General features: G+C 34.5%; 1 protein-coding gene across 2 annotated transcripts; it reads right to left on the reverse strand.

Annotated features, from left to right (window-relative positions):
* Window positions 1-1,493: 1,493 nt before the first annotated feature.
* On the reverse strand, window positions 1,494-16,081 carry LOC132720446 (heterogeneous nuclear ribonucleoprotein M-like). 2 transcript variants are annotated; one of them, XM_060704591.1, is made up of 12 exons: window positions 15,992-16,081; window positions 13,906-14,063; window positions 10,886-10,946; window positions 10,051-10,144; window positions 9,339-9,471; window positions 8,610-8,680; window positions 8,078-8,231; window positions 7,262-7,399; window positions 4,061-4,599; window positions 3,481-3,532; window positions 3,021-3,122; window positions 1,494-2,321 (listed from the first exon to the last, which is right to left on the reverse strand). In XM_060704591.1, the coding sequence occupies exons 1-12, from the start codon at window positions 16,006-16,008 to the stop codon at window positions 2,263-2,265; spliced, it is 1,578 nt and encodes a 525-aa protein (XP_060560574.1). In that variant the 5' UTR covers window positions 16,009-16,081; the 3' UTR covers window positions 1,494-2,262. The 2 variants fall into 2 exon arrangements, with proteins under 2 accessions (XP_060560574.1, XP_060560573.1); XM_060704590.1 differs by having other exon boundaries at window positions 9,306-9,471.
* Between the last annotated feature and the right edge of the window lie 430 nt (window positions 16,082-16,511).

Genomic DNA, 16,511 nt, shown 5'->3' on the forward strand with positions numbered 1-16,511 from the left:
GTCTTTTCTTTAATTACCATCACCATCATTGACAACCAGTTAGGTGCAACTTGCCTTCTACTCCAAACCATGGGATTCATTCATCTTCATGTTCGGATACATTGTAACACAGATCTGAACGATTCACTCAAAATCCACAAAAATGTTAAATTTTCACATAAAGAAATGATTTTAAAACTTAAAGCATGTTCAGATTGAATATATAAGTTTACAAACATACATATTTTAAGCAACAAACCTCACCTCACCAAAAAACACATTATAAGTCTTTTGAATGACTTTCAAGTTCTTCTTTTTTCTTAGGACGACTTCTTAATTTCATGCCTCTGTGATGGAGGACTTTAGGAGCCCCATATGTGCATTATTTGAAGCACAGGAAGGAATGCAAGTAGAACACATGCTCTCCTGTACACTGGCTTGATAGCATTTTTATACTCTGAAAAGTACTTTGAAGTCAGTGACCTAAAGAACTCCGTCAGAAAGCGCCCTGACAGAGCATGATAATTACAAAATAAGCACAAACAATAGGGGATGATACATTTTTCAATGCCTTTGTATACATCTTTGATGCCAAATTATAATCCTTTCAAAAGTGAACTTCTGAAAAGAAAATTGAAAGAAAACAAAACACATACAGCAAGAAAGACAGCTTGGTAAAATGAACATGTTTTAAAACACACCTTGATATACATTTTACCAATTCTATCCTATAAACCTGAAAAATATGCATAAATCTTTCCTAAAAGCAAAACAATTACAAAAAGAAACATGTCCCTTACATGCATATTACATACAGAACTTCATTTTTAGCATTTGACATTTTGCAAGAAAAAGGTCTTTATTTTACACAAAGGCCCCACATGTTTAATCACTTTTGATTTCATTTACATGACTAACAAGACATCCATTCTGTGATTTTCTTTATTTTTCTAGCCTACAGCGAAGCTCTGGTGAACATTTTGAACGCCCATCAACTGGAAAAGCTGACAAAACTTGTATATGCATGAATCCAATGGCACTTATTTTCACAAGTTCTATATTACACAACTTAACACTAATGCATAGTTCCAAAATGCTCTACATCATTATAAACAAACACTGTATTCTAAGTAAAATATTTACATTCTACCTATTTCCAAGTCTTCATTCTGAAACAATTCAGCCGATGAATGGAAACATATTATAGAGTTGAAAATGGTAAAGATATGGTAAACCCATATGGCATATAATTCTAGCTTCACTATGGATGTTGACGACAAAATGACAGGGCAAACACCAATGCACTTCTTTTGATCTTCCAACTCCGTCTTTCCAAATGACCTAATTGTATTTATCTAGCAAGATATATTAACACTTACTACATCCAAGTTAATTATCAAAGCAATATTTTTCCCTTGAAATAAGTGGAAGAATAATAAACAAAATAAATGACATTCAAACCACTTCTTTTTATAATAACATTAAAATTTAAATGAAAACAAAATCAGACAAACCTTTTTTTATGGTGACATATTTATTTTCAGTTACAAAATCTACAAAGCACAGGCAGTTTCACAGCCAGAGTCATTCTTTAAGATGTTAAAATACAATTTCACCAGTTTCACAAAGAATATAGGTGCAACAGATCAATGAATATGTGAACATATGATACTGATAAAAGACAATGCTAAACAATGTAATGTTTTATGGAAGATTTACAATGAAAAAAGTACATAAATTTCAAAGAGCCCAACAGCATTGAAAATTGATGCTAAGATCATCATGATAAAAACAAGGCTTAACCCAAAACAATCTTCTTAATACAGAATACAGTTTTTCATCAAGATGGCACTAAAATTCAATAATATATTCACAAAGTAATGATGGAACTTTTTGTCTACAAGTGGACACATTAAAAAACCATATTTCAACTGGTTAATTCAGTATCATTCAACAAAATACTTCACCTTTTATATCAGTACTGAATAACAAACTTCCGAGTCTATGTAAGCCATTTTGCTTCGAGATTCATTCAATATAATATAATCTAAATACAACACGTATTAAAACGGCAGATGTATTTCCAACACTTTTGATGCAAAAACTGAGTGCTCCACTTCAACGAACTTAGAAGAAAAACCGACTTCACACAAAACACTAATGGGCCCAAAAACTAGACTGATCCGTCAATGAAAATATCCAACTGTACAACGATAATTAAACCATGATTTATCAGACTCCAAGTTAAAATGATTTGATGCGGACATATACCAGAGTTTATCTTCAGTTGAGAAGCTTCACAACTATGTCCCGACCTTCCAGGTTCACACGATTCATCCTCTCTGAAAATAGAACACCACATTTATGTCAATAACTGTCTGCCATACTTTTTTTTTTCTAGGCATGAGCTGGCACCAGAGTAGAACCACTGACGTTCTGTAATTTAGCTTGATACACTTCCTCAAAGGAAAGAATCCAAAGTCCCTGATGAGATTCCAATGGCCTTGACGTCAAACTAATAGCTAAATAAAAAATATATCCAAATGATCCGATATTTCTTTCAAGTCTAGTACTGCTACCGCTTTTGAATAAATTGATAAATTTCCCACCTAAAAGGGTGGGTGAAGACACGTAATGTCACAACATATGGTACTTCAAGCACCAACAATTTCAGGTATGATAATGTTTGTTTGGTTTTTTACAGCACACCAACACAGTATAACAATGCAAAAAAGGAAAACAAATTGACTGTCTAAATAAAGGCACCAGCTTTGAACTGAATAATCAGACTTTTAAGACCATGCCGATTTACATCCTTACAAGATATCAATGGTGACGAAAGGAAAAATAGAGAAACAGAGGCTTCCAAACAAATATATCATACTCGAGTTTTGCATACGAAAACAAACCTACCATTTAGCCATCTCATTAGCATAAATAAATAACCTATGGGAGCTGTACGATTTAATAAAAATGTGATAAAACTTAGGAACAGCTGGAGGTGTATGATAAAAAATGTTTAAAGACATGATAAAACTTACGGACAGCAACCTGTGCATCATCTTCTCTTCTAAAACTGACCAATCCCCAGCCGTTTGACTTTCCTTTGTCATTTTTGCTGATCTCAGCAAATCTTATGTCACCTGTATTCAGATAACAAATTTTCTTTAACATCAAAAATGCTAAACACATGTAAGTATTTAAACTGACTCAAGCCAAGATTAATTTTATTCATTGTTAAGATACTTTACTACACATTTAGTAAATTCTGTGGAAGGAAAGATCACAGTAACCCTCTTTAGTTTAAACCACATTAAATCTTCAACATATCTATCTTATCAAAGAATGAACAAGTACTCAATGCTGAAAACAGTACTTCTTGTCATCGGATCCCACACAAAAATTTATACTCTTAAGCTTTAAGAAAGGAGAAAAGAACAATTACTAAGGTATATGCCCAATTCATTTAGGTTTATGACCAATCAAACTATAAACACTTACCAACACTTTGGAACTTTGATTTCAGAGTTTGCCAGTCAACAGAATATGGTAACTGTAAAAAGAAATATTATTTCCTTGTAATAAATCATTTTTGAAAACAATATTATCCTATATTTGATTAAACAATAGCTCTCATTGAATTAATTGGCTCGTTTATCAAACTTTGCAGTTTGATGTGCATATAGATCTAAATAGTGCATAAAGCCATATAGATCTTAATAGTCATGTGACAGACTGAACATAAAGACAACGGCAACCTGTGTGACTATAACTTTTAAATTACAAAACTATAGCTGAATCTAAAGATGGAGATTTAACTGAAAGACTGTCTGAAGACATACATAGATAGGCAATTTAATAACTCACAAATGTTTTACTTTGCTTGCAAGGGAGACAAATATACTTAAACTGGAAAGGGAAACAATCAGATAAAAAGAAAATTAATACAAAATGCTTAATTATGCAGATAAGGTATCTTTTAAGGAACTGAATCACAAACAAAGTACCTTATATGTTACTTTCTAAGAAATTTATAATTTAATTAAATTTTTTTTTTTGGTAAACTGAAACAGGAACTTACATTTTTCACAATGACTGTTGATTTATCTGCCCTTGTTTTCATATCGCCTTGTGGCAAATTTGTGGAACTGCTTCTGCCAGAGTCTCTACCATAGTCCATGCGTGATGACATGCCAGAGTTGTAGTTGCTCATACCAGACGACCTTTGAGTGTTGTCCATCATGCTGCTGAATCCACTGGAACCACCCATACCGGTTCCCATGGAAGACATTCCAAAGTTGTCATTTAATCCTGTTGTCCCCATAGAGCCGGTACCCATGTTCGATGTTCCCATGCCTGTCATACCACTAGAGAAGTTGTCTCCCATGCCCATTCCAAGTCCTGTTCCCATTGAACCCATATTACCCATACCTGACATACCCCCAGCCATTCCTGTTCCCATACCAACTGAGCCCATACCAGACATTCCTGTACCCATACCAGTACCCATGCCTCCCATATTGCCCATGCCACCCATTGCTGACATGCCCATAGTGCCCATTCGGTCCATGGTACCCATTCCCATCCCACTTGATCCCATCCCCATACCAACATCTGAGGCTGAAAGAGATAGATAGGACCAAGTTAAAAATATGTGGTTGTTTGGACTGACTATTTAAGTAGTATAAACTATAAAACAACTTGGCCAAAAGTTTCAGTTTGCACCAGCTTAAAACAATATCCAATTCTCATCCATCCTGGATTTTGCACCAGTATTCACTGTTTATTTGTGAGAATCTGCCATCCTCTGCTTTGATCAATAGAATCGTTTGTGGAGTATAAATTGAGTATAATAAAAAATATTTCAAATAACACTGAATCTTAAAATTTGATCAACTCCAGTGACTGAATCCTAGGTGTATATAAAAACACATAATACTCTCACAACAGAGAACAAATCTGCAAGTTTGGCCAACATGTTAATAACACTCAAGGCCATCCTTAAAAAAATGTTTGTTTGCAGTAACGCGACCGACTCACAAAATTTGCCCCTACTCAAATTTTTTTTTCATGGTCTGAATAAATTTTTTTTTTTAATCAGAAAATTATGCCTTGTGCTTTGTTTTCGTTCTTTTAAAGGTTAATAGAAGAAATAAAATCACATTAGTTCTTATTAAATTAGAATTCAGTCATCAATTTATTAATTGTTACCAGATTATCAAAGCATATATTGTCCAGCATTTTGAAATTCCATGTTTATTTGGGAGTACAGTTCAATAAAAAAAAAAAAAAAAAAAAAAAAAAAAAAAAATCGACCTACCTACCCACCTTGAAAATTCTGGGTCGGGTTACTGCAAACAAATATTTTTTTAAGGATGGCCCAAGTATCAAGTTATATGTATTTAAATTTGTAAATGGATATGCCGCAACAACATAATAAAAGTCATTTTGGTGACACTGGAGTACCCCTCCTTGCATAAGTGTCACAGGCTTAGGCTAGCACCCATGTAGAACAACCATGCTACATTAATTGCTTCCTCACACAAAAAAAATTATCCAAAGGCACTGCTGAAATTCAAACCTAAATTAATGTGAAAAAAATAACCTTAAACAAGGCTACTGTGACGTCGAAGTAGTCAACCTTAAACGAGGCTACTGTGACCTCGAAGTAGTCAATATTTAAAATTATAAAGTACAGTGTAACTTCCGAAAACCGAACACCCATGGGACTTGTCAAAAAGTTCGGATTTCAGAGGTATCCGGAATTCAGAGGTTTATGATAATGTGGACAAGACAAAGCCACTTAATATCACTAAATGTCAAGGAAGATGTGGCCATTACTGTAATATCATATATAACAGTATTTTAATCAAAATAAAGATGTGATTTAAAAGAATACATTTTTATCCTACCTGCTTGTAGAAATGTTGTTTATTGCATAAACTTACATATCGTCCGATGCTAGTTAATTAATTATTATAGCGAGCTCGACGAGCTGGCCCAAAGGGCCTGCTCGCAAAGCGAGCTTTACGGTAACGCGAGTACCTGCTAAGTGATGGTTTTGAAAACTTTCGTCCAAAGTACCGAATTGGACACATCGCAACCTTTCGAATTTAAAGATAACGATAAAAACTGAGGAATTCTGACTGAAAACGGATGTGTAGACTGGTCACCCGCGTACGCCTATGGGAACCATAATTGGACAGGGAACCAGAATAACGGAAGCTGTGTATAAAAAATGAAAATCGAAGGCGCCATGTTGTTTGAAATTTGATAAATAAAAACAATTTTTTGTCGAATTTTGTGGTGAAAACTATCTAGAATGAAAGAAAATGGTCTAACTAAGAAAATGAATCCGAACACCAATATCTTTTATTCAGTCGTTAACGCTGTACAGACGTTTAAAGTATTGTTTACGTGACGTCACAATGTAGCGCCAAACAGCACGTGCAAAACAAACAAATCAAGTACGCTATTTTAATGTCGCAAACGTTTTAAGTTTTACATTTATTTCACTTTAAATAATCTTTATTTCGCTTGAAAAATTATAGAGTGAAATAAAATAAACAAAGTTTTATCAACGTTTTCAAAACTCGTTATTCATTTCACGACAGGGGCAGAGCCATATTTAACACAGTACGTGTGACGTCACACGCACTCGTCACTGCATTTGAAATAAAAATGAGCGATTATTTCATACTATTTCACGTAAAAAGTACATCGAGCTCGCTTTGAGGATTTGCCTTTTTCATATTATCAAATGCAATAAAATCCCTAAAGACGTTTGATGCATACATTGTCCAATTAATTGTCATTTAATCCGCTAATAAACACTTCAAATTGACTGACCGCCGTAAATTACTTTGATTAACCGCATCACTTCAAACATACCATTTCACAGTTTGTGATTTTAACGGGTGTCAAATTACACGATCGCCGCTAATTAGTAAACAATCGATATGGAGATTAAATCTTCCTGCAGTGTAAACATTCTCGATTTACAATGTATTTCACACCTTTGGATATTTCCGGTTTTTGGAGGTAAAATTGCATTGATTTGACTCTAATTTTACGAAAATATCGTCCGGAATTCAGAATTTAGAAGTTCCGGAATTCAGAAGTATTATATTAATAGAAAATAGAAGGGAAAAAATCGGAACTGAAATAATTGTTCGGTTTTTAGAAGTTTCCGGATTTCAGAAGTTCCGGAATTCGGAAGTTACACTGTATACCATGCATTTCCAACATCGGTATCTTGTAACAAGATGGGAGTTTTACTTACAAGACATTTGCTGTAGATTAGTCAAAGAAGGTCCAAGTCCTTTCAGGCCATCAGGCAATGGTTCAGCTTTACCCGCACTAGGATTGTCCATCTTGACACGCATTGTGCGATCAAACAATGTCTGTCCATTAAACATAGCTAAACATTTTGTTAAAGAAATAAGTCATTCTAGTAGAAATCTCAAGTGAATCATTAGAATTCTGTTATCCTGAATATTCTAGAATAGTACACAATATGCAAATAAGTCCATTTGTTTTCTTTTTTGGTTGGATTTCATGTCGCACATGCAATATGGCAACTTTGCAGCTGAGAAGGATCTCAGGTGCCACTACCTGCATTATTTTAGGCACAAACGGGCACCTGAGTAGAACCACAGGCTTTCTGTAAGCTAGCAGTATAGCTTCCTAACAAAAAGGAATCCAAAGTCCCTGGCAGGATTCAAACCTACAGTTGTGAGGGGTTAGAGTTTTGAAGTAAAAGACTTTAACAATTTGGCCATGGACGCCCCAACTCAACATGATAATCTTCCTTGCATTATATCCCATTCTGGTCTAAAATTCACTTTAACTTAAATATCATAGTAAATTTTAAACAAACAACTATCACATATGCCATGTTTTTTTAGTCCATTCTGCTCAGAAGTACAAAATTGTAAACAAGTACAAGAACAATACATATTCAACACAACATATAACAATTCTTGAATTGATACAAAAACTTCCTGATTTATGTGTTGTAGTGGAAAAAGTGGAAAAGGTACTTCATTTACTTCCATCACCATTGACTATGATACTTTGTTAAATAAATTAAGGATACATATAGCTTGTACTGCCTCCACTGGTGTTTCAAATGTGACTGTTCCAAACCCTCTACTCCTGCCACCTTTATCCTCAAAGATTTCAGCTCTGTGCACAGTACCAGCAAGTTTAAATACATCCTTAAGTTTCCTCCATGACACTTTGTAGTCAAGCTGTAAATGGATAATAATAAAACTCAAATGAAATATTAATTGCTTTTATGATGTTATCATAGGAGATGTTATATAAATACTTTAATATACTGACTAAAAGTTTGATACTGTTAAATGTTAGTCATAAATACTATATGCATGCTAAGCTTCTATCAATTTCAAAAACAATATAGTATATTCCACTTACTAAAATTTTCACTTTGCTTGAGGTTTATCAAAATAGTATTTAAAATATGGCTGTTGCAAAGCATTTCAATTCTACAACTAAGTAAATACTAAAGGGGGGCATAAAAAATTACATTTATCTTGTTGACCTGCTTTTCCCCCTTCCATTGGCCTTAAAAATTGCCAAAAATCAAGATCCAGAAAAATACTTACATTTGAAACAAATACTGTGTTGGTCAGAGGACCTTCTATGCCAAGTTGTTGAAGAATCTGTGGATTGATGCCTGTAACAACATTATTAAATGTGGATTAAAATATGTTTAAAGCACATACATTTTTTTAATGAGACCTATATGAAATGAAACACCATGGATTAACAGTATTTTTAAAATGAACATCCAATAAAAAGCAACATAGACTGGCACCAAATGGCTAAATGAGAATGAATACAGAATTTCACAATCATGTGTTTTGGTGCAGGAACTTGCTTGTAAAAAATCCACTGGATAAAACTTATTACTTCTGTTTGTTTGAAAAATGGCTCACATTTTAATTCATTTGATTACAACACATGACAATACCTCTATTTTTTTTTTGTTTGTTTTGGATTTTAAGTCATGTTATATGGTAACTTTCAGCTGAATTGGTGGAAGAAGACCTCTGTTGCTCGTATGTGCATTATTTAAGGCATGAGCCTGCAACTAAGTAAAACCACCAACATCCAGTAAGCTGGCTGCATAGATTCATCACATGGGAGAATCCAAAGTCACTCATGAGATTCAAACCCACATCTGTAAGGGCAAGTGATTAAAATTCAATTGCCGCTCATCCATGTGGGTACGAATCCCATGAGGGACTTTGGAGGTGTGAAAGTCACCTTATGTTTCTACAATTTTTAAAGTATCATACCTGCATTCATTCCACCACCACCACCACCCATACCTCCTCCTCCACCCATGCCACCACCTCCCATGCCTAGGTTTCTAGGGGCTGGTCCCATCACACCTTGGCCTCCACCCCCACCTCCTCCTCTATTTGACATCATCTCATTTTGTCTACGCTCCCTTTCTCTTTCCTGCAACATAAAGTAACATTTGTTTAAGAAAGTATACAACTTTTTGTAGCATAAATGAAAACGACAAACTTCAACAAAACAAATCCAACTTTACGACCAATTCCTTTTTCTTCCAAAAGTTTCCAATACCTCTCTTCAAAAAGAAAATCAAGTAAACTATATTTTCTGGAATTTCTGTGCTGTCTGATCATGTTCTGAGCTGTTTGCTATTCAGTCATAACATTCTGAAATTTTCTTATAATTTTCAGGACGGCCCCCATTTCGCGAGTTTGACCCAATTCTACTCCCAAATTACTTTAAATTTTTCTCATACTTTGAAATAATAAAAAATTCCCCTCAATTTCCTTCAACAAATTTTACCTGCCAAAAGCAGAAGACCAAATCGTCATATTAAAATTTGCTTTTTGCAAAATAACATACGGGTATTAAATACTTCCATTTTTTTTCTTCAAAATAAATCAATGAGAAATTACCCTTCCCTAGGGCCCTAGCCAAAGTACCTTGTAAAACAGTCTGAGCCCCCGAGTTGTTTTTATTTTCATCTAAGAAATCTACCATGATAAGACTAAATTAACGTACCTCTCGAACCACCAACTTTCTGTCTTTTATTTCATATCTGTGCATCTTCTCAATGGCTAAGCCTGCTGTTTCTATATCCCTAAACTCTATCACTCTGTAAAACAATGATACAACTTTACTACAGATTAAACCGCACCTTACTACTTAACCTACAAAAATAGACTAGTTCATATGTAAGCCAGAAAGTGTTGCAACTAGGCTGTGCGATTGGGCGATTTGCGCAAATATTTTGCAGATTGCTCATTTTAATGGTCAATGCGTGACTTTGTGCATCTGACGGTCAATTCAACTTAATTCAGTTAATATTCATCGTATCTTGAACCCTTCTACCATGTTTGTTTAAACTCGCGGTTTGTTTGTTTGTTTCATTTTACGCCTTTTCCCAACAGTATTTCAATAATATAGGCGGGTAGTTTCCTAACCATCGTTCCTGGAGAGTTACACCAGTACTAAACTACCTTCCTCCGCGTTAAACTACCAAAGCATCTCCCGGTAATGACTGAAATATGTACTAAATCCTGTGTAGCAGCCAGCCGGGTCATCTTGCGTGTGCATTGGCGGTTTGATCTGCAAACTTTACTAGCATTTATCAATATTTCATTTTTTCTATTACCATTTTTGTCAAAAATGCCTAAACTAAACGTAAAATAAATGAATTCTCTTCAGACAGTACATCATATTGTCAAACATTTTCAAGCTCATTTGCAGCAAATTTAAAAACATTTTAGGCACTTTTCAAGAGAGTAATCAAATTCAAGGGCACTTTATAAGATTGTACAAACCCTGGATTAACATATGATAGACTAAACTATAAAGAATATAAACAATAATTTACCCAGTTCCTTTAGGTTTTCCATCTGGGTTATTGAACAGCTCCACATACACAACATCACCAACTGTAAAATTGAAAAATAAAAATCATCACTGACATCTGGTATATATTAATTTTCTTGATTTTATCTCAATATATTTCCATATCCTTCAACAATTCACAAACAAAACAAGAGGGCCATGATGGCCCTGAGGTCGCTCACCTGTATATAGGCCCCCAAACTCCCACCCCCCCCCAAAGTTGCAGGGCCAATTTAACCCAAGGGCTTTTATTTTGCACAAACTTGGTAGACACCCATAAGAAGATGTTTCATGCTAAACATCTAAGCTCTAGCTCATTGGGCTTTTTTAAAAGAAGATTTTTTTTTAAGTTTTTAATATACACATATAGTTAAAAAACAATGACACCCCTGGGGCCGGGCCAGTTTTGACCCCCAGGGCTTTTATTTGAACAAACTTTGTAGACACTTACTAGAAGATGTTTCATGCTTAATATCTAAACTCTAGCTATTTGGGTTTTTTCAAAGAAGATTTTTAAGTTTTTGCTATACACATATAAAGAAAATCAATGACCCCCGGGCGGGGCCAATTTTGACCCCAGGTCTTTTATTTGAACAAACTTTGTAGACACTCACTAAAAGATGTTTCATGCTTAATATCTTAACTCTAGCTATTTGGGTTTTTTCAAAGAAGATTTTTTAAGTTTTTGCTATACACATATAAGGAAAATCAATGACCCCCGGGGCGGTGCCAATTTTGACCCCAGGGCTTTTATTTGAACAAACTTGGTAGACACCTATTAGAACATGTTTGATGCTAAATATCTTAGCCATAGCTCTTTGAGTTCTTTAAAAGAAGATTTTTTAAGTTTTTACTATATGCATATAGGGAAAATCAATGACCCCCCGGGGCGGGGCCAATTTTGACCCCAGGGCTTTTATTTGAACAAACTTGGTAGACACTTATTAGAACATGTTTTATGCTAAATATCTTAGCTCTAACTCTTTTGGTTCTTTAAAAGAAGATTTTTTAAGTTTTTACTATATGCATATAGGGAAAATCAATGACCCCCTGGGGCGGGGCCAATTTTGACCCCAGGGCTTTTATTTGAACAAACTTGGTAGACACCTATTAGAACATGTTTGATGCTCAATATCCTAGCCATAGCTCTTTGAGTTCTTTAAAAGAAGATTTTTTAAGTTTTTACTACAGTGGAACTTCGGTAAGTCGAAGTTGGAGGGACTTGCGTAAAAACTTCGACACATCGGGACTTCGACTCATGAATCGGTCTGAATTTCATAACAAAATTTCAACCCTTGACTAGCCCTAATTATAAGATCTATAACGTAACCTACATGTATTTCATGTTTTTCTTTCATTCATTAATCTGATATTTTACATTATTCAATGATAAATATGACATATTAAGTAACTTTTTACGGGTAATGATTTGGACTACCTGTTGACGTATACAATGAAGTTACAAAGGCGTAACAATACGAAAGGGCAATAACTAAACAAGCTTATAGTAAATATTTCGCGTGTGATTATCACGCGACACCGGGTCACGGAAGCACTCAAATGACAGTTCTTATTGTTTACATGTACTTTCAAATACCGCTTAGGCAATTAAAATAGTAACGATTAAAGCATTTTTTCACACATTTAAACGCATACAAAGGCTGTTTGAACATTGGCTGTGTAATTAACACCTGTCAATAAAGTTGATCGGAAATCGTCTACGCGGCCAAAAAAAGAGGTGTGAAAAATGTCTCGAGATCAAAGATGTCAAAATAATCGAAGGACTTCGACTTATTTGTGGTAAATTGTACTAGATTTATTCTATACGGACCACGAAATAACTTCGACACATCGAAAAATTCGACACATAAAATCTCTAGTCATAAATAGGTTTTTATAAGGAATATATAAGGAAAAAAATTGGGACTTTCATTTTACTTCGATACATCAAGAAAATCGACTAATCGAAGTTCGACTCATAGAAGTTCTACTGTATATGCATATAGGGAAAATCAATGACCCCCGGGGTGGGGCCAATTTTGACCCCAGGGCTTTTATTTGAACAAACTTGGTAGACACCCATTAGAACATGTTTCATGCTAAATATCTAAGCTCTAGCTCTTTTGGTTCTTTAAAAGAAGATTTTTTAAGTTTATACTATATGCATATAGGGAAAATCAATGACCCCCGGGGGCGGGGCCAATTTTGACCCCAGGGCTTTTATTTGAACAAACTTGGTAGACACTCACTAGAAGATGTTTCATGCCAAATATCTAAGCTCTAGCTCTTATGGTTTTTTAAAAGAAGATATTTAAAGTTTTTTCTTTCGGTTGCCATGGCAACCAGAGTTCTGCATGGAATTAAATTCTTTGAACAATTTTTAAAGGTGACCACCAAAGGAACATTCCTGTGAAGTTTGGATGAAATTGGCTTAGTGGTTTATGAGGAGATGTCATTTAAAGTAAAAGTTTACGGACGGACGGACGGACGACGGACGCCGGACGAAAAGCGATCACAAAAGCTCACCCTGTCACTTTGTGACAGGTGAGCTAAAAATTGCTAATGTTACATTAGCAATGCTAGATTTCTAGGACTTGCCACCAGAAGCGCAAAGCTCCAGATAGCAAGGGTATCAGTCTAAAATACAAATAGAAAAATCCAAAAAACAAAACAGTTTCAGAATTCATGCTGGTTTTAAAGGGGTAAAAACCCCTTGGCCTAAAACATCATCTGGAGCTCTGGAACTGGAAGCCTATAATAGTATTTGTTTTCCCTAGAGAATGAGAAATCCTATTTTTACAAGGATTCTTAGATTGAGCATGCACCCAAGAACTGAAACATAGAGTGCTTTTGAAACCAAAAAAAGTTCAGCACAAGAAAGGGTATCCATTTCACTTTTACTATTGTCGTTTTCACTTCAAAGTGTGTCTTATTTGGTTATAATTTCATTCAAAACCTCCCAATATTATCATTAAGGTTTTGAAATACTAAAACAAAATTTACCTTCATTTCTGAAGATATCTTTAATTTCCTGCCATTTCAAATCATAGGGTATGTTACTGATGATACATCTTTTTGTTGTCATGTTATGTGGCCGTCTAGGAGAACGAGACCTACTCCGTTTCCGGTCACGTTCACCCACTGGAGATCGAGATCTTGACCTAGATAAAATAGAAATATATATAAATCCAGATGATTATTATCAGTGATTTTTTTTTCAATTTTCAAAACAATCTTTGGCTTCCTGAAAGGGAAAATATAATGTGATAAATTAGAAAAGGGAAAATCAAATTATGGAATTTATCTACACATTTTATAAATTCAACTTAACATGCATGGTGCTTAGCAGAGGCAATCCAGGGTTCTCGGGGACGCTTATTTCGGCATCCCGGTACGCATGTTTATTACAGCTGGACGCAAATATTTCAGAGCAAGGATTCCACGTACGCTTAATTTTGCCTGGGGACGCATAAACATTACCGATTGTTTACAACCAGAAACAATACACAAATGCGTCAGCGCGTGCCAGTCTATAGGTAGGCGGTCCTATGCACATCGACCCGTGAAGCGATTAACCAATCAGCGATAACGATTACGATCTTTATCACGCAATAGTGATCAGACTAATGTATACACGCGCTGTACAGTACATGTAATTACCAGATATAACACGAGGTGATAATTTTATATCTTTGATCAACAGTTGATTGGAAATTAGCAAATTTTACCGACAAAAGGATAAAATTATCGACTAATTACGCCGCAAGTTTAAAGACTGTTTCTCAAATGACAAATGAGTGTAATTTTGAATGATTGTCGAATCATGCACAATTTTGCTTTATTTTCATTCTTGCAAAAACTTTCGATAAGGCTATTAAGAATTTAAGATATTGTGCCGAAATGCCAGGACAACAAACCAAAATACACATTACGCTTTTCTTTGATATTTAGATTCTATCCGAAAATTGATCCCGAACATCGGCGATTTCACGTTCGCCAGAAACCCTAAAATTTCGCAAAAATTCTCGGTTTCCAAGCCAAACATGCGAATGAATTATTCCTTTATTATTTAATCAACATTAAATCTTTAAATATCGATCTTCAATTTGCCCCCTTTTGAAGATATTTGCTAAAATAATTGTCGATCGGATGAATCTCTTACACACTGTTTGAAGCTGTACACGATTTTCCTATTCATTCCGCTAAACGCTGCCTATATACATTTACGTTTTTTTACAAATATAAACTTTTTGTCTTTAGAGTGGACTTATTTAACCAGAATGAAATTTGATTTGGTATAAAAGAGGAAAAAAAAAACAAACAAAAACGATTTCCATGTGTTGATGCATTATAATGAAATAATTTCTTAATAAATATCAACAACAAAACAACATAACAATAATTATACTATGTAGTTCAGAGTTTCTTTTGAATAACTATAAACTTTGGAAGTCTCTTGAAGATTCAAAATATCAGCAATTGAATGACTAATCTGTAAACATATTAATTGCGACGTGCTTTTGGACTCCAACTTTTTCAGGGTTGGGAGTCCATGGACTCCATGTTTTAAAGTCCTAGTGAGAACCCTGCAATCTATAGGGACATTTTCTTGAGTAAAAAAGTTAATGAGACAAGAATTGCTAAATAAATAACAAAAAAAAAAATAAGGCCGTGTTGACTAGAAATAAGATTGACTTCGGGTCGAAAAGACTCGAGCGCCGAGTTAGTTTTAGGACCGAGTTGATCCAGATCCCTGGAGCCTACCAACCCATAAATTGAGCAATATTTATAAAGGACAACACTGTTTATGAAAAGATGTAGTAAAACAGAGTCAAATGACAGCTCAATATTTGATATATACCATAACTTTCTGATACAGAACATTACCCCACCCACCAAAATCTTTATCACTTAGCTCTGTGATTTTACTGTTTACATATACGAATTATACCCAACGTAACTACAAGATACAAATTGCTTCAAAGAAAATACAATCAGGAATATGTTTAAATGCTTTTTAATGTTTTAGACTGGTTGATCTCCCGAAAAATAAGGGCGAAAAAATAAGCTGCAAAACAATCAATCTAACCTGTCTTCCATTTTCATTGTCCCACGCGCAATATCACGTGACTTGCAACTAACCTAAAGCGGATACAAAGCACAACAAGATATTTTGCTTATTTCAAAAATATCAAACCAAAAGATATGAAATTCTTATTAGTATTATAGTATTACTCAATTACTAAAACAATTTCAGAAACAATCCCATGCTCGGACCAAACATATTTTTCACATATTTTCAGGGTCATATATTAAGGAAATGCAAACGTTGTCATCTTGATAAAAGTACATTAAGCAAATAAGTACGAGTACCTTAGTTCCAAAACTATGTTACTGTAGCACTTTTTATTTTATTCGTCTTATTGCTTAATAACAAACATAAATTTCTTCAGATATGACATTAATAGAAGATAACAAAGTTTGTGATAAAGATTTGTCTGTTCATAAATAGGTCTACAAGTATATCAGAGCAAGAACCCTTATGTTTAGCATAGTTTTGATTATGTACCAGGCTCTACTTTGTACAATTCGTATGTGACGTTTTATCA

Source organism: Ruditapes philippinarum, unplaced genomic scaffold (genome assembly GCF_026571515.1).
Source record: "Ruditapes philippinarum isolate M1 unplaced genomic scaffold, ASM2657151v2 ctg409_1_1_1_1, whole genome shotgun sequence".
NCBI lineage: Eukaryota > Metazoa > Mollusca > Bivalvia > Venerida > Veneridae > Ruditapes > Ruditapes philippinarum.